General features: G+C 38.9%; 1 protein-coding gene across 4 annotated transcripts; it reads left to right on the plus strand.

Annotated features, from left to right (window-relative positions):
- Positions 1-406: 406 nt before the first annotated feature.
- Positions 407-17,543, plus strand: TGDS (TDP-glucose 4,6-dehydratase). 4 transcript variants are annotated; one of them, XM_032314897.1, is made up of 12 exons: positions 407-636; positions 2,865-2,931; positions 3,929-3,997; positions 5,144-5,234; positions 7,662-7,804; positions 8,932-9,030; positions 9,902-9,961; positions 11,176-11,219; positions 11,830-11,995; positions 14,069-14,127; positions 14,779-14,876; positions 16,063-17,543. In XM_032314897.1, the coding sequence occupies exons 1-12, from the start codon at positions 551-553 to the stop codon at positions 16,131-16,133; spliced, it is 1,053 nt and encodes a 350-aa protein (XP_032170788.1). In that variant the 5' UTR covers positions 407-550; the 3' UTR covers positions 16,134-17,543. The 4 variants fall into 4 exon arrangements, with proteins under 4 accessions (XP_032170788.1, XP_032170790.1, XP_032170789.1 ...); XM_032314899.1 differs by having other exon boundaries at positions 543-1,158; XM_032314898.1 differs by having other exon boundaries at positions 550-636; positions 1,035-2,931.
- The last annotated feature ends 721 nt before the right edge of the window (positions 17,544-18,264 follow it).

Here is an 18,264-nt window from a genome sequence, read left to right on the forward strand (position 1 = left end):
TCTAGGGAACCTCTTTACCAGAACTGCCAGCAGCCTGATTTGTCGGTAATGATATGAACAACCAAGCAAAACGCATTTTGCAGTTGCGAACTCCCATTTTCACACTTTGCAAGCAGAGGACTTCTGAAGTTCTCCGCTCAACCGGTGAGTCATCTGTGGAAATTGTCCAGCAGTACAAGAATGAAACGAAGGTAATCGTTCATAACTCCGACCATCTGCGTACCCAGGTAAAGCCTGCTCCATTCTGGTGTCACTTGACACCAAACATTCCAGACCCCACTTCCCAGCCACCCCAATTATACACCTAACGGGCCCTGTTTGGGAAAGAGAAGAGTTGCGCCTGCGCAGGAGCGTGGCGCTGCCCGCGCACCCGAGGGCCCCGCCCAGCGCGCAAGGGGGCGGGGATAAGCGGGCCCGTCTCCGGAAGCTGCTGCCACCTTCCCCACTGACGTGTCGGGGCCGCGAGACGCGTCGCGCAAAGTCGCGGTGGAACTTCGCTGCGGTGTACAGATCTGGCGCTTGCCGCTGCCGGGCACTGCCGAGCTGGGAGATGTCGGCTGCGGGCCGGACGGAGCCCTTGGGTCCTCCCAGCAGCTTTGCGAAGCGGCTCCTGGTGACCGGGGGTGCTGGTTTCATGTAGGTAACGGCGCCGCTGGACGAGGAGTGGCTCCCCAGAAACCCCAACCTTTTCCTGCGCCTCTGCTTGCTCTTGGCAACTTGGAACCAGCTTGGGGGATCTGATGTGGGAGGGTCTTAACGCACGAACAGCATCAGCCTACCTTCTTCCCCCTCTCCCCGCTTGCGAATCTTGGTTCCTTTGAAACCGCGACTTCTTTCAGGCGCCTCCCCACCGAAGCTGAAGCGCGGTGGTGCTCTCTGCCTTCTCATCGGGCCCGGGATGCACCTGACACTCTTCCGAGTGCCCCCACAGGGCGGTAAACTCCTCACCAATGGCCCCAGCCTCCAGCCCGCCCCCTCCGTACGCAGACAGGCCTTGTGCATGTAAGAGCCAAGAAACGATTTTTGGATTATAGCTGGACATTCATTTATTCAGCGGGCTATAAAACAACGACGGCAACACCTCCACACCCTCTCTTGGTGCTTTGAGCTGGACGAGTTGAGCGATGCCTCCTGCCCTCCCACACCCACATGCAATCAGTGAGTCCTCGTTCACTGCTTCCCACGCGACCACTTCTCGCCCCTTCCCCCTCCCATCCTAGTCCACGTTACTGGCTTCTGCCTGGATTGCGACTGTAGCTTTCTGATTGGTCCTACTGCTACCCCCCTTGTTGGCTAAAAGTCTGTTCTGCACACAGAAGTCAGTTTTTATTAAGTAGATAAGTGCACAAAGTTTTACCCCAGTTTTACCCACGAAGTTTTACCCCAGCCTGTCAAATTTAGAATAAAATCCAAACTCTTTTGCATATCTAGAAGACTCAAGTGCCCAGGGGCCTGATCTTCCAACCTGATCTGCCATTCTGCCTCTTTGTTTTTCTGTACCTGCTGCACTTAACCTTTTTGGAGTTTCTGGAACGCATGAGGCTCATTCCTCCTGTCCGAGGCCTTTGCACTTGCTTCCCTTCGGTTAGAGCGCTTGCATCACTCATTTCCGATGGTTGCTTAGACATCACCTCCTGGGACAGGCATTACCTAGCCATCCTATCTAAAAGCGCCCCATTCCCAACTAACACACTAACCACTATCTGAAGTCCTGAAGTTATTTTGTGTATTAATGTTTACTGGCTTTTTGCCTGCATCCCTGCTCTAGAATGTAAACTGGATGAGGGCAGAGACTACTGTTCCCTCAGCATCTGTAAGAATGCCTGGCTTGTTCTACAAAGGTCTTCGGTAGTTATTGAATGGATGAATGCACAGGTACCAACAGTAAACTCCCAATGTCTAGAGGAAGAGAACATGGGAACATGGGAATCACGTCCCCCATTGGCACATTAAGTCACCTCTTTAAATCTGACAATAACTTGGAGGAGGGTACCAGGCAGGCAGGGTTTATCTAATGAGAAGAGGGGCATGGCCATAAAAGGGTGGTACTTGTGTGAGAATGCTGGTCCCAGAAGGGCAGTTTCTAGAAAATGCTGTGAAAGGGCTGTCAAGTACAAACTCTGAGTTCATAATTTGGTCAAGGGCTGCTCTTATTCCTGGGAGCCGAATGTTTTGGTGTCTATGAGGAAATCTGGTGGACCATCTCATTGAGAGATGCCTCTGGTTCCACTCCTGGTCCTGGGAAAACCAGGAGCCAATATGGTTACCCAATTCAGGATGGCCTCAGCCATTATTAGCTTGGAAACCTTGGTTTAATCTAGAACCTCCCTGAATGTTCTAGTTTACACCACCAAATACTTGCACCAGGAGATAGTAATTGCAGTAGGGTTACTGTGAACATAACAACTGTGCTCATACTAACTGAAGTTTTGCACAGTTATACCCACGGTCTCTTTAAAGGTATGTTATAGTTTCAGTCTGTCTGTACTGACCACCACCCATTGTACTTATCATCCTGCTTCACTCCCACACTCAAAGCACGTGGACACAAATTGTTTGGTTAAACAATTTTTTTCCCTTATACCCAGGATCAGTAAATTCTCTTTTCTCCACAGTGCCAAAGGATATTGATATATCAATACCGATTATTGATCCTGTTGAGAAAGTTAGTGAAAAGTGGTGGGGGTGGAGGAGGGAGTGTATTCAGTGTACTTAATGTTATTTCTGTTATTTTGCAGAAACTTAAAGATATCTCTGAATAGTTTCTAATACTCGACAGGTTAAGGTAACATTTAGGAAATGTGAAGAATTTAGGGAAAAGGTTACATCTTCTACTAACAAAATATACTTTTTTTTTTTTAAAGCGCATCACATATGATCGTTTCTTTAGTAGAAGACTATCCAAACTATATGATCATAAATCTAGATAAGGTGAGTTTTATAAAAATGAGCTTCATGCACGGATACTTATATACATTTTTTTAAAGTGTTAGAATCTTATCCCACTGATATTTTAGTTTTTATTCGGTCATTTTGGCAACTTAGGGATCTACATAGTCATGTGATCATGCTATATTTAATCTTAGTCTTAGAAGTTTTTCATTATGATAGCCCATAAAGTAAAGCTTTTAAGTGCAGTACTTTTACCAGAAGAATATCTTCAACCCTAAATTCAATATTTAATGTAATCTTGTGATTATTAATCTTTTTCTGGAATTGGGATACTTTGATTATTTGATTTTATTATTTGATATTATAACTGCCACCTTATGGAAAATTACATACTTATTTCTTAAATTAAAACTAATTTAGTTTTGAGGATTTTTCTGTAATAGTTGAAGTCTCCCTGAAGAGTCTGAAAGCCATGATTGGTAATCACTGGATTTTTGACTTGAAACATGAGACACAGTTACCTTAATTTCATAAGACATAATAGTAAAAAATCTATAGACAGAATTATCTGTAGGTCTTATCAATTTTTGCCTGCCTTTCTATCAGAGACAGTAATTTTTTCCCCCTTTGTACAGGGATTTACCAACAATTAACTCTGAAAACAGTGTAATGAGTTATAATATGCATAACAAAGGTGTAATTGTTTTCAAGTACTAGTTCTTTTGCAGTAAGAAATGGTAAGCTTTTCTCGTGGCTGGGGGCAAATCTGGGCCAGAAAATTTTTTAAAGGAAGGGTTTCTAAAAAGTAATTTTTTGTATTTTCAAAAAGTAACAAAATTACATGATTTTTGTTTTTTTACTTTCTAATATACCAGAGACGTCTTCTAAAAGCAAAGAGCAAACACTTTAAGAAAACATGTTTCCGTATCACGATCAGAATAGCTACAGTCTTTAAAATAAATCGATATTTTATAGGAAAAACTATTATCACTTTTTGTGTTGTTTCTCTCCCTCTCCCTCACTTACGTATTTTAAGCTGGATTACTGTGCAAGCTTGAAGAATCTTGAAACCATTTCTAACAAACAAAACTACAAATTTATACAGGTATGAAACTTTTCTTATAATTATATAATTTTTTGATGTGCCTATGTAGCCATTCAGACATTGTTTCTACTTGGCAAGCTTGTGTAGTGTGGGCTTGGAAAGCATACTTATTGAAGACCTAATTTCCAGAAGTACCATGTGCTACAGAGACTACTACTTTTAGATTAATACCACTATAAAGCTGCATGTGATAGTTGGTGCCTTGGCAGCTCTATGGATAGGTGACTGACCTTACATGGTTTATGATTTTGAGGTCCTCAATAGCCTTCTTAATGAGGTCTTGCTGGGTTTTAAAGAGATTGGTGTAGAGGGGACTGTTACTTAGGCCAGGCAACAGCCAAAGAGCCTATCATACAGCCCGTGGGCTAATGTTCTTCAATCAAAGTGGATTGATTGGCTCTGGAGGGCTGATTTACTAGGCACTCTTAGAAGAGTCCAAAGTATAAACCAGAGAGCCAGGTCATTAATCTACAAAGGGAAATTTTAATGTCAAATGAAACTATTTAATGATTTATGGGTTTTTTTTAAAGATAATCTATAAACTCTCCTTTTCACCACAAATTATAAAGAATATACCGAGCACACTCTTCTATATGAAAGCGTTTCTTTCAGTCACCAAAGAATTGTTGAGAATACATATTTTTAGAAGAGTTAAATGTACATATAACATTGAAAGTCCTTTTACGAATCCACTTAGTTCACTCAGTTGTGGTGAAACACATTTTTAAAAATGTGGTTGTAAATGGTTACACTTACTTTAAATGTATTGCAATAATGGTTACCTCAAACTTTAAAAATATGTTTATAAAAATCTCCTGTTAACATGAGGTTGGCAAAAATGTTATGGGAAAAAGCTAGCTTGGTTCTTAGTTGTCACTGGTGCTCAATAAAATACTGTTTTGGACACATATTTGCAAATAAATATTTGGAACTGATAATCTCATATCCTCAGATGCTGGAGAAATACATCATTACTATACTTATTTGGCCCCTTGGTTGGATTTTCAAGATAATCTCTATTAAATCAGGGTGATGGGGGAGATTAATTTTTTTCTTATCATTGTTTTGGTTCATGTAGTAAAATGGCTATTACCAATGGCAGTGCTGAGTGAAATTTCACTTTTTCCTCTTTTCTTTTTTGTATAGGGTGACATATGTAATTCTCACTTTGTGAAATTGCTTTTTGAAACAGAAAAAATAGATATAGTACTACATTTTGCTGCACAAACACATGTAGGTAAGCATTGTTTTATCTTACAGTTATGATGGGCAAATTTTTTTCCCGGTGACTAATTACCCTAAATCAAAGTCCAGTATTGAAGTCAAGCAAGTAGGGACTTCATATGTCTTTGAAGGACCACATACCATGCCCTTCCAGGAAAACTGTGTGCTTTTCCAGTCACTTTTATTCATGTAGGTTGAAATATAACTGTAAATGCAATCTTAAAACATTGAGTTTAACTAAATGCAATATAGTGATAAGTTCCGGGGAGATGGGCCTTCACCTATATTTTTAATGTGTGTGCATGTGTGTGTTTTTTTAAAGCCAGGTGGGGGATACGCAGTTGAACATTATATTATCCATAGTGTTCTGTGCATCTGCGATATCTTCTGTCTACCATTTTATATTGTGCAATATACCATACATTCAGAAGAATTTAGAAGTAAAGTTAAATGAATAATGATAGTGTGAATACTCATATAGCCATCACCTAAACAGAAGATAGAATATTGTTGAATCCTCGTTAGTGGTATATTACTGCCTTGTTACTTGATTTTAAAATTATAATTTACCTTGGTCTCCTCCATAGTCTATTTAGGGGATTATTCTGTAGCAGAATATAACATATTCCTCGTTCCTTTTTATTTTCATACACTCCATTATGTAGCTGTACCCCATTTGTGTTCATTTCCTACATTTTGCTATTTAAATAGTACCACAGTGGATGGCTTCATGCCTGTGTCCTTGTGTTCTGGAGGCTGGAAGTCCAAGCACCAGCAGGCCAGGTTCTCTTCAAGCTTCTCTCCTTGGCTTGCAAGTGGCCACTCCCTCTCTGTGTCCTGACAGTTTTCCCCCTGGGCATCACTAGTGTTTCTCTTTGTGTCAAATGTCTTTTCTGAAACATACCAGTCATGGTGGACAGGGACCTGGATGGCCTTATTTTTATTTAACTACCTGTTAAAGGCCTTGTCTCCAAATATAGGCACATCCTGAGGTACTTGGGGTCAGGGTTCCATCATGAATTTGGGGGGAGCACAATTCAGCCTGATAACCAGGGTGAAGGGGGAAAGGCACATGTAATTCACCTGGCTATTGAGAAATTTCCTTCCTTAGGGGTTGAAAACACTTTGCATTCTTACTTGTAATATATAAAGTATCTTTTCCCCCATAGCCTCACCAACAAATTTTTAAATTTTTGCCTATCTGATAGGTAAGAAATGGCATCTCTGAGATTTCATTTTGAATTTTTCTTATTGTAATTGAGGCTGAGCATCTTCAGCTTAAGGACCTTTGCATTTCTTGTCTAAACTATTTGTTTATGTCTCCTATCCAAAAGGGTTGTTTCCTTTTATTTTATATGACTTCTTTTTAGATTGAATATATTAGCCTTTTGTTTCTGATAAGTTCACATATTTGTCCCAGTTTGTCATTTGTCTTTAAAAAAAATTTTTTTTTTAATTTCTTTTCAGTGTTCCAGAATTCATTGTTCATGCACCACACCCAGTGCTCTATGCAGTCCGTGCCCTCCTTAATACCCACCACCAGGCTCACCCATCTCTCCACCCCCCGCCCCTCCAAAACCCTCAGATTGTTTTTCAGAGTCCATAGTCTGTCATGGTTCATCTGTCATTTGTCTTTTTACTTTGTTTATAGATTTTTTGGTTGGTTGTTTTTTCTGTGCAAGAGCTTTAACACAGTTGAACTGATCAGGTTTTGGGTTTTTTTTTTCCCCTTTTGCTTTTGGATTGTGAGCCATTTTTAGTAAAGTTCCCCTCATTCCCAGATTATAGAGAACCTATTCTTCAAGTAAATTTATTTAAAAAAAATTTATCGAACATTTGTTGTGTTTTCAGCAATAACAGATTGATCTGAAAAGCCTTGCCATCTATGAAACTGGAAGTTTCAAGTTTTAAATTTAAGAACATTTTAAATTTAGATGTATCCTGGGGCGCCTGGGTGGCTCAGTGGGTTAAGCCGCTGCCTTCGGCTCAGGTCATGATCTCAGGGTCCTGGGATCGAGTCCCGCATCGGGCTCTCTGCTCAGCAGGGAGCCTGCTTCCTTCTCTCTCTCTCTCTCTGCCTGCCTCTCAGTGTACTTGTAATTTCTCTCTGTCAAATAAATAAATAAAATCTTTAAAAAAAAATTTAGATGTATCCTTTTTTTTTTTTCTTTTTAGAATAAAAAAAAAAAGTGTTTCCTGCAAATTTAGCACTGATAGTTTTCTAGGTTCTAAGAATTTACATATGCTTCACAATTTAGGCTTAAAGCAATCATAAATAGCAATGTGTTTTTTTTTTTTTTTTTAAACTTTTGCAGTTGTGGTGAATGAAGAGAAGTGAATAGAACTTTCCTTAAACCTGAGTCTACTGTTGGGTATTTGTTTTGTCCCTAGGGTGGAATTATTCTAGATTTCTCTCTCTCTCTCTCTCTTTTTTTTTTAGATCTTTCATTTGTACGTGCCTTTGAGTTTACGTACGTTAATGTCTATGGCACTCATGTTTTGGTGAGTGCTGCCCACGAAGCCAGAGTGGAGAAGTTCATTTACGTGAGCACAGATGAAGTGTACGGAGGCAGTCTCGATAAGGTAAGCTCAGAAATGGTATGTTTCTCCTCCTTACCGTGGACCACGATGCAAATCTGTCTTCTTAAAACCCCTTCTGGGTTTCTTTCATCCCCTCATTACACACACTGTGGGACTCTCCAAAATGTTATTCCTTTGTGTCTTCTGTTCAGATCAAAGAATGTCAGCCTGAATGACAACAACCACCTAGTCTTGGTACAAATTAATATGTAATTTGACTGACAGTATTTTGCAAGAGAGCGGAACATCCCACCTTTCTGTCCCAGTCCATATATGACAAATGTCCTTCCCACGGGCCAGGCGTAGGTAACTCGACTACGGCATACTGCCTGCTCACCTTCCTCCTCCCCTCAGGAAACAGTGGAATGTTAAGGAGTGAATATGAAATTAATGTAGGAACTGGCGTCTGTTCTTTTTCAATCGGTTGCACATACTGTACTTTTTATGCAAAAGATCTCTCCATTCTCATCTGCATTTTTCATCATCACTGTTTTCAACAAGTGACCTCATTCTGTTTTGTATTTTTACCAAAACACACATGGCGAGAAAAAAAATCAAGCAATTTGAAACAACTTCTAATGAGAAAAAGCAGACCCTGACCACTTCTCCTCAGTATCCAGTCCCACCTGTGAGAAGCTATTATTCTCAGTTCTCATTGCAATTTTTGTGAGGTGAACTTTTTTCTTCTTGTAACTTTGTCACCCTACATCAGATCTGACACAGTAACCAGAATGATTTTTAAAATAAAAGTCAGATCATGACATTACTCTGCTCAAAATCTGTTCCTCTTGTTACACTGGCCTTCAAGGTTCTGCATGGTCTGGCCGCCCTCCAGCTATCTGGCTTCATCTCCCATTTCTCTTCTCTCACATCAGCCTCCTTGCAGTTCCCGTGGACACAATTCTGCCCCAGGACCTTTGCACTTGCTGTTCTCTCTGCCTTTCTTATAGGGTTGCTGTGAATGCTACTATATAAAAAATGCTTAGAAAAATGCCAGGGATATAGTTGGGGTTCAGTAGTGTCTTTTAACATGTAGTAATTAACATTTCAAGTTTATTATATGTTTTCTTATTTTTTCTACTTAGAAACTATGCATAATATGTATTTTTAATGCATCTTTTTGAAATTAGGAATTTGATGAATCTTCACCCAAACAACCTACAAATCCTTATGCATCATCTAAAGCAGCTGCTGAGTGTTTTGTACAGTCGTACTGGGAACGATATAAGGTAAGAGCTGATTTCAGAAACTCTGGAATCATTTTTCTTTTGACTTAGGTGATAAAACTCCAAGTTAGCATTAGCCACATTCCATTTTTAAAGTTGAAGACATAGATTCAGGAGTTTATATATTAAGGATTTTAAAATATTTATTTCCTATATCATGAGGACCTACTTCTTGTTTAGTTCACCACTTAAAGGAAATCATTTTTATATATGTTTTCCCACTTCAGTGGTACATGAAGTATGACAGCTGTAGGGAAAAGCCCTATTGGAGTATCCTGATTCCCAGAATCCTCCGGGGGGAAGCAGACAAAGTAGAGCAGATTCCGTGACCTGCACATGGTCCCCTCTGCCTGATTCACCTCTCTCGGCTCCTCATGAATGGGACTTGACATTTTCTTGCCTTTTGTGTTCCAAAGCGTTGACCCTTTGCCCTTTCATGGGAGATGGGATTTTTCACTTTCCAGCTCTTTTTATGTGTAAGCGTTGGTGCATCAGAGAAAGACAATGTGAAGTTTCACATCGAACCAAACCTAAGGTGTGAGACGCAGTCTCTGAAATCATCTGGTGGAAATTCCCTTGATTTTCTGCTCTCAAACCTGACCAACCTGCCCCCATCTATATTCGTCCTGCTCTTGTCCCAGGAGAGAAAATGTTCCTCTTCCTTTTAGGAGCCTCTGCCTTTCTCTGAGTCCTATCCTCTCCCATATTTTCAGGAACCTTATATCAGGGAAAAAAAAAAAAAAAAGCTCTTCACTTCTGTCCTTGATGTGTGTGGAGTTACTTAGCTGCAAGTGCCCATTTTTCAGGACTTCTTAATCTTAGAGAATCATTACAATTGGACCTCTTACTGCATTAACAGTGACTACTCTTTAAGTTTCCAGCTGTCATCACGCGAAGCAGTAATGTTTACGGACCACATCAGTATCCAGAAAAGGTACATTTTACTTGTGAATCCGCACTGTGTTTCAGTGATTGTAGCTTCTTGTTATTTAAGATAATCGCTCTGCAGTTATTTGTCTGAAATATTTTCTGCTGTAATTATACATAATTATAAGCACTGTGTGGGCCATGTGCAAATCTCGTCAGGTGTAGAGTCTGAAGACCTGAGTTGAGGTCTAAACCTGACATGGGCTGGTGTGACCTTATGCCCTTGGAACATTGTCTTTAAACTGGGGGATAGTGAAAATACTCAAGGGATTTTGAGGAGTCCAGTGAGATCACAATGTGAAAATGCCTGGTGCTCCTCACGATTCTGAAGCTCTGCAGAGCATTCCCTTCGCCTCTGCCATGCCGCTGAAGACTCCTTCCTGGCTTGCGTCCAGGAATTTGAGAGCTAGTGAGAGAGTCCTGCGGGAAGCTGGGACAGAAATTTGTCTTCCCGTCAGCCGGCTCACTGTTTTCCCCAGCTCCTCTTTATACTTGCTGGCCTAAATGTCTTCCAGAAAATAGTACGAGTTGTGAATAAAGAAATGTACTTAAAAGGCTGAACCAACTGTGCAGTTGGTTCTGTATCATTAAACCTAATTTGAACGAACCATTGCCTTCTGTGCCTAAAAACTGGGAGATGGGATTTTTCACTTTCCAGCTGGTTGCAATTGATCTCTTTGGCCAAAGAAAGGGGCCGTGTCATGATCTGTTGGTCTTAATGTCTCCTTTGCTTAATTTGGGGAGTACCTTTCAGAGGCGCATTTTAAGGTGAAGAATATATCTCACCCTGTTTAACATAACCTTTCTTTAAATTCAGTGGCACTGGAATTCACTTTTTATTAATTTCACAAGCACTGGTTGGGTAGGTGCTGTACACAAAGCAGTAAGTGGGCTATGATTCCTGTCCTCAGGAAATCAAAGGTGAACTTGTGATGAGACCAAACTGTTCACGAAGACATTTTCTGAATTTTTACACTATTTGTATCATTTTGTCTTTATATTTGTCCAGCAGATGACTTGTTTTTGTGAAATAGGAGGCTGTCGTAGAATTCTTTCACTTATCAAAATTACAATAGCTTTTTTCTTGAAACTGATAAAAAATTAGAATTTATCTATATGCATATTTCTTAATAATCATAATCTTTTAATCTTATGATGAGTTAGATTCATATTAATGAGTGAATTTCCAATATCTGAAATGATATTTAAATATTCTTTTAGGTTATTCCAAAATTTATATCTTTACTACAACACAACAGGAAATGGTATGTTATTATTTACCTTTGTACCCATGTTTTTCTGGTATGTGGAAAATATTTGGTGACAGCCTGTCTTGAAAATCATAAAGTCTTAAGAGTTGAAGACCATAGAATTGAATGTTTCAACAGATGTATGTATTCCTTGTACACTCAATGTGATGGTTCTTTAAATAATTATAATCTGTTACTCATCTTTATGATTTACTTAGATAACTTGGATTTTTTTTTAATAATTTCAGTTCTTAAATATTGTAGCCTAGAACTTGGAATTATCTCATTAAGATCCAACATCTTTATATAATTTTGCTTTTCCAAAGGATTTATTTAATTCACTGAGCTATACATATTTCTTCAAAATGAACTTAAGGTAGAAAATTGATGAATAAGTTATTTCTGAGGGATCATTTATATGTGTGTTACTTCCTTACTGAGTGCTGCAGGAGGTTCAGTGGTCATTTAAAAATTTAGAAAAGTCATGAGAATAAGTGTTTTCGGTAAAAGATTTCTAGGCTCCCCATGGAAATTGGCTTCTCTGGAATTGTATCCAGGCATTGTGTTACCCTGGTTTGGGAGAGCTTTTTACACTTTATGATTCCCTTTCATTTAATCTTTCCAGCTGCATTCATGGATCAGGGCTTCAAACAAGAAATTTCCTTTATGCAACTGATGTAGTAGAAGCATTTCTCACTGTCCTCAAGAAAGGGAAACCAGGTGAAATTTATAACATCGGAACCAATTTTGAAATGTCAGTGCTCCAGCTTGCCAAAGAACTAATACAACTGGTGTGTATATATTTTAAGAGGGTTGTGTTTTCAAAATGGTCCCTAAATCAGTGACAGTCATCACTCATTTAGTCAAAATCAGCAGTTTATAATTTACTCAATTAGAAAGTGAATGAGTAAAAAAATGAAAAATACATGAAGATATATAATTATTGGAAGTTATATCACTCATTTATAACAGCTTTTCAGGAAAGTAAAAATCCTAACAGATTGGATGTAGAAGCTTACTGTAATAAATACCTCAATGTCAGAAATACAAAACGGTGTGCGCTAATCTTAAGGATTGATGATATGGAAGTAATTATAGTTAGGAGTGTATGTATGTATTAGTGAACATCAGTTCTCAGTCTCAGGATTCAGTAGTAAGGGAGACTTGGTGTGTGGAAATACTTGCCTTTGCTTGGCTCTGTGAATACTCTGTACTCCAAACGTGTGGGTTTTCCACACCAAGAAATTCTCAGAGACAAGCTGGGTGGCCTATTATTTAACTCAATTCTGACATTATCTGCCTGGAGATGGTTCCAGATCCCATAGACTAAAGGCTCAGACCTCCAGGGCTCTCCCCTGCTTCACGGGCCAACCACAAAACCTGGTTGTCACCTGGGCTTCTGACCACGGACTGACGATCAGCAGAGGTGCTTAGCTGGAGTGACTCACAGAAGTCAGTAAAACAGTTTATTTTCTAGATTATTGGCTCATTGCAAAGGATAGAACTCAGGAACAGCTAGACGGAGGAGATGCTGGAGCATGGACTGACCATGCACTGTCCTGGGCCACCACTGACCCAGCACCTCCATGTTTTCTGCAGCTCAAAAGTTCTCCAAACCCCATCATTTTGGTTTTTCATGGAGACTTCCTTAAGTAGGCATAACTGGTTAAATCATTGACCACTGGCTATTAATTCAGGCTCCAGCCCTCTAAGCACAGGCTTGGTTCCCTTGGCCACCAGCCCCCATCCTGTAGGGGCTTTCCAAAATTCACTCATTAACATAAACTTGGTGTGCTTGAAAGGAGCTTGTTGTGAATAGCAGAAGACACTTTTATCTCACGTCACTTAGGAAATTCCAAGGGTTTTAGGAACTTGGATAAAGACCAAATATATACTTATTATAAATTACAGCATCACACTGAATAATAACCAAGAGCCAAAAAAATTAATATTCTCCCCTAGTTTATGCAATGTGTATTCTTTGTGAGCTTCACATGGAATATGGGTTATCAAGCATGGAAAGTGTTCCTAAAATGTTCTTCATTTTAGCTGTCGCCCCCACTTTGAAGGGGTTCTTTTTCTTTTTCTTTTTCTTTTTTTTAAAGATTTTATTTATTTATTTGACAAACAGAGATCACAAGTAGGCAGAGAGAGAGAGAGAGAGGAGGAAGCAGGCTCCCTGCTGAGCAGAGAGCCTGATGTGGGGCTCGATCCCAGGACCCTGGGATCAGGACCTGAGCCGAAGGCAGAGGCTTTAACCCACTGAGCCACCCAGGCGCCCTATTTTTCTTTTTTAAAGATGTATTTATTGGGGCGCCTGGGTGGTTCAGTGGGATAAAGCCTCTGCCTTCAGCTCAGGTCCTGATCCCAGGGTCCTGGGATCGAGCACCGCATCGGGCTCCCTGCTTACTGGGGAGCCTGCTTCCCTTCCTCTCTCTCTGCCTACCTCTCTGCCTCCTTGTGATTGCTGTCAAAGAAATAAATAAAATCTTTTAAATAAATAAATAAATAAATAAATCTTTATTTAAAGATTTTTAAATTATTTATTATTTATTTTATTTTTTGTTATTTATTATTTATTTTTTATTATGTATTTTTATATTTATTTATTTTAGAGAGCTAGAGATGGGGGAAGGGGTAAAAGGAAAGGAAGAGAGAATCTTCTCGCAAACTCCATGGGGCTCAGTCCCATGACCCTGAGATCATGACCTGAGCCGAAACAGGAGTTAGACGCTTAACCCAGTGCATCACTGAGGCACTCCGAAGGGGGTGTTTTTCTGGTCTCTTTAATCAGCTATTGAATACTTTGTTATTCTCTGATCTCACTTTATAATTTTGACTCAAAAGCTTCTCCATTTTGACAGATCAAAGAGACCAGTTCAGAGTCCGAAATGGAAAGCTGGGTGGATTATGTGAATGATAGGTGAGTAACAAGTTAAAGCCTTGGGGGAAAGGTTGTGAAATCTTAGATACTTACACAATTCTAAAATATATGGACTTAACCAGAAACTAGTATTATTGCTCTTGATTTTTCCACTAAAATATTTTTTTCCTAATTGTGAATCAAAAGAATAAAGGTAACATTATTGCTTACTAGTTGTGTGACTTAAAGAAAGTTACTGACCTTTTCCAAGTCTGAGGTCTTCTGGAGTGTGAGATATGGATAATAATGTCTTGTTAATAGAAGTATTTGAAGGTTTATTATAACGTATATAAAGTACCTGACTTAGGGTATGGGACATAAGAGCCCTAATATATTTATGTGGACTTACTTATTCATTCATCAAACATTTAGGTATGAGGCATTGTGTTCATACCTAGATTGTGGCTGAAAGCAGAAAAGGATGAGCCATAGAGAGGATTAGGCATCTGGGATTCCAGATGATTTTTTTTCAACGTGTACTTTATTTTGCAAATTTTCTCTAAGTGTGTCATCAGGGAGAATTTTTGAAGAAAAAATTTGAATTATGGCAAAGGTTCATGGACACACATTAGCTCTCTTAGTATTTAAATTTGTAAATATGTGTCCACAATGTCATTTTAAATCTTTTTTTTTTCTTTTTTCTTTTTTGAGACCTACCAACGACATGAGATATCCAATGAAGTCAGAAAAAATACATGGCTTAGGATGGAGACCCAAAGTGCCTTGGAAAGAAGGAATAAAGAAAACAAGTATGTTATGCATTGATACTTTCTGGGGAGGGGGTGAGATTCAGAAAAATTTAAAGGAAATGTAATTTACTTTTATAACACTATAAATTCAGTAGACTATAGTGATGAATCATTTTCACTTTTCAAACTGTTACATTTCATGTATTTCCAGAAGCAACAGTAACATATCTCCTACAACATACTCCAGTATGTTGTATTTCACATATTGACTTCTACTCAGGCTTCCTGTGTCTTATCAGCATTTGTCAGATACCTAGTTCATTGGTTCTCAGGTGCAGACTTCTCACTTTTTTCCATATTCTTTAAAGGTGTGAATTTTAATGTTGCCGTTGTTTTCTTCTTACTGCACTTTCCTTTCTTTCTTGGCAATATGTAAAATAACAGTCCATTTTAAGGTCTGTGGCATCTTCTATTTGAGGAGCGATCAAGTTGCAGTCTTTGAGTGTCTTATGTCTTTTTATGTTGAAACCAACAAAATTTAGTATGTGCAGAAATAGCCATTAAGATGAGTATATATAAAATCTGTATATATATGTTAAAGTTTGGTTTAAAAATGTATTCATGAGAAAAGATAAACTCACATGTAGAAGAGAAGTCTTCGTTTAGAACTTGACACAGAGTACTTGTGTTGAATTTTTAAAAGCTAATTCAGAGATAATTGATCATTTTTTAACCCAAAAAAACTACCGATAGTATAGCCACATAAACTAATTTTACATATTACCAGAAGGAAGACCACAACATCTCCTCATACCTGTAAGGCAGTATTGCTGCATTTACATGAACAAACTGTACATTTCTTTCCGTAACTTTAAAACCAAGGCAAATAACTTAATCTCTCTCCCTGCTTCTTAAAATCAGAATGTCTTAAATACTTAACACTAGCAGATGCAGTATCGAAGGACTTTTGAAGTTAAAAAGAAAACAATAACTGATTTTTAAATCTAAGTTTTCAGGTATTGAGACATCTCGTGATTAATGACATTGATTAGTTCAGAATCAAATTGTTTTCTTCGTGAGGCACCCCTTTGGCAAGACTGATTGTTACTTAAATTAAAAATCTAGGTAAAATGAGCTGCGTAGCTGTGGGGCAGGATTTTTCTTATTTAGCAGAAGCCCAGTAAATGTTGGCTAACTGGTGTTCGATATTTTAATTTTATTTTTGTCTTTTGGTTTTTCCTATCAGTCGACTGGTACAGAGAGAATTTTCACAACTGGAAGAATGCAGAAAAGGCATTAGAACCCTTTCCAGTATAAACACCATTTGTATAGAAAGGACAGTTTTCAGAGAAAGAAGAAAATTACTCTACCTCGACAAATGATATGAAATCAAGTGACTGATGAAGTGTCTTCTTCATATGGAATTGATTCGTGACTGTTTGTATAAAATTCAAATGCAAAATGCCTCAATCTTCAGGATAGTTTTAGTATTGCCATAGGATTTAAGTATCAAGGTTCTTTCAGAAACCTTTTCTCCTGAAAGTTTGGAACCAGGAGGCCTAGGAAGGCTTCTCTATAGAAGGGAGGCCAGGAAGGAGGGATCTCCCGGTTCTGAGAACCAGGATGGGGAACAGCTCTGTGCAGGTGACAGCCTTGACTGGACTGAACTCAGCTTCCCAGCCTTTCCCACTGCCCAGAAAGTCTCAAGTTTTCATTCTTAGGCAATATAGGATGGGGCATATGCCCTCATTCATCTTTTTTTAAATATCTGATGTGCTATAATTGTTTTAAAATGGGAACAATGGAAGCATATTTAGCACTTTTTATCTTTTGGTAATTTTGTAAAATTAAGTTAAATGTTTTTTAAAAGAAGGATGTAGTTTTTATATTTTCAAAGTCAGTTGTACTATATATAAGTAACTGCATATGAGAGTAATGTTATCATGTATTTACCATTTAAAATGATTTTATTTATAAAATATCAATATTTTAATGTATTCAATGTAGAATGTGGCTTTATTTTTAGTAAGGTATGTTTTTATTTTGCTGTAGAAAAAATTTTATATTACTTGATTAAATATTTTTAATTCCTCTGTCTCCTAAAGACTTTAAGACAACTTGAAAAAGCAACTGACTGGATATTACACTGAGAAAGGGAAAGGAGTCCAAGATTGTGCCCAGCTTTCTGGCTTCCATGCATGAGTGATGGCTTGTTTCCTCTATGGAGTGGGTAACAAGGTCATTAACTTGGAGGTGGCTAAAGGAGGGGGATAAGACTGGAGAAGGGCCTTGAGGAGGTAGAGATTGAGAAAAGAACAAGCAAATCCAAAGTTAGTAAGAGGATTTGCCAAACAAGAATGAAGCACAAACTGAATTGAACATTGTAATTCCAGAATTCCAAGAAGTGTCAAAATAGATTGATCCAGAGGTGGGCAGAGTTGGGAGTCAGGAGGGGCAGACGGAGCAGAGGCCTGAGAGAGTGACCAAAGTGATGCCCACTGCTCCTAGTTGTGTAGGAAAGAATGTGCCTCTTGGGGGTGGCCAGGAGCTAGAGGAAATGGAGCAGGGGAACGGGCACAAGGGTGTGGAGGTGAGAGCGTGGAGAGACAAGGAAGTTATAGGCCGAAAATGGGACCCGCTGAAAGCAAATGGTCTTTGGTGAAATTTGGTCATTGAGGTAGATGACAAAATAAAAAACGTTTTTTCTGTGCCGTTTGTTTTTGCACATATTTTTGTATACACTTTTATTTCCAACTTCAATATACTCAGTATAGCTTCACTTTTATCATTTATCTAGTCTCAGGAGATGACCTTGACAAACATTAGGAACACATGATAATAAACCAGTTAATAAAATTTTATGTAAAAAGTGTAAAAAATGAATGTTCTACATCATATATCATCAGAGAAGTACAGATTAAAACAAAAATTAGATACCTATCAGAATGGCTAAAATCTAGAACACTGACAACACTAAATGCTGGTGAGGATATGGAGCCACAGGAACTCTCATACATTGCTGGTGGGAATGCAAAACGGCACAACCACTTTGGAAGATAAAACTAAACACCCTTAGGGTGTGATCCAGCAATCACACCCCTTGGCATTTACACAAAGGACTTGAAACTTACGTCCACACAAAAACCTGCAGATGTTTCTATTCACTTTATTCGTCATTGTCCAAACTGGGGAGCCACCAAGATGTACTTCAGCGGGTGTATCCAAACGATATGAACTGTCAAGCCACAAAAGGACCCAATCTGCCTATTACTAAGTGAAAGAAGCCAATCTGAAGGGAATATGCAGAAACAGACGGTCAAAGTTAACACCTGTAACGATAAAAGAAGGAACAAGATTGGGTAGGGTGATGGTGCTGGCTAAGGCTCTGCAGGCAGAAAGGGCAAATCCGTATGGAAAAAGGATCATGAGAATAGACCACTGTCCCTTT

The sequence above is a fragment of the Mustela erminea genome, chromosome 15 (genome assembly GCF_009829155.1).
Source record: "Mustela erminea isolate mMusErm1 chromosome 15, mMusErm1.Pri, whole genome shotgun sequence".
NCBI lineage: Eukaryota > Metazoa > Chordata > Mammalia > Carnivora > Mustelidae > Mustela > Mustela erminea.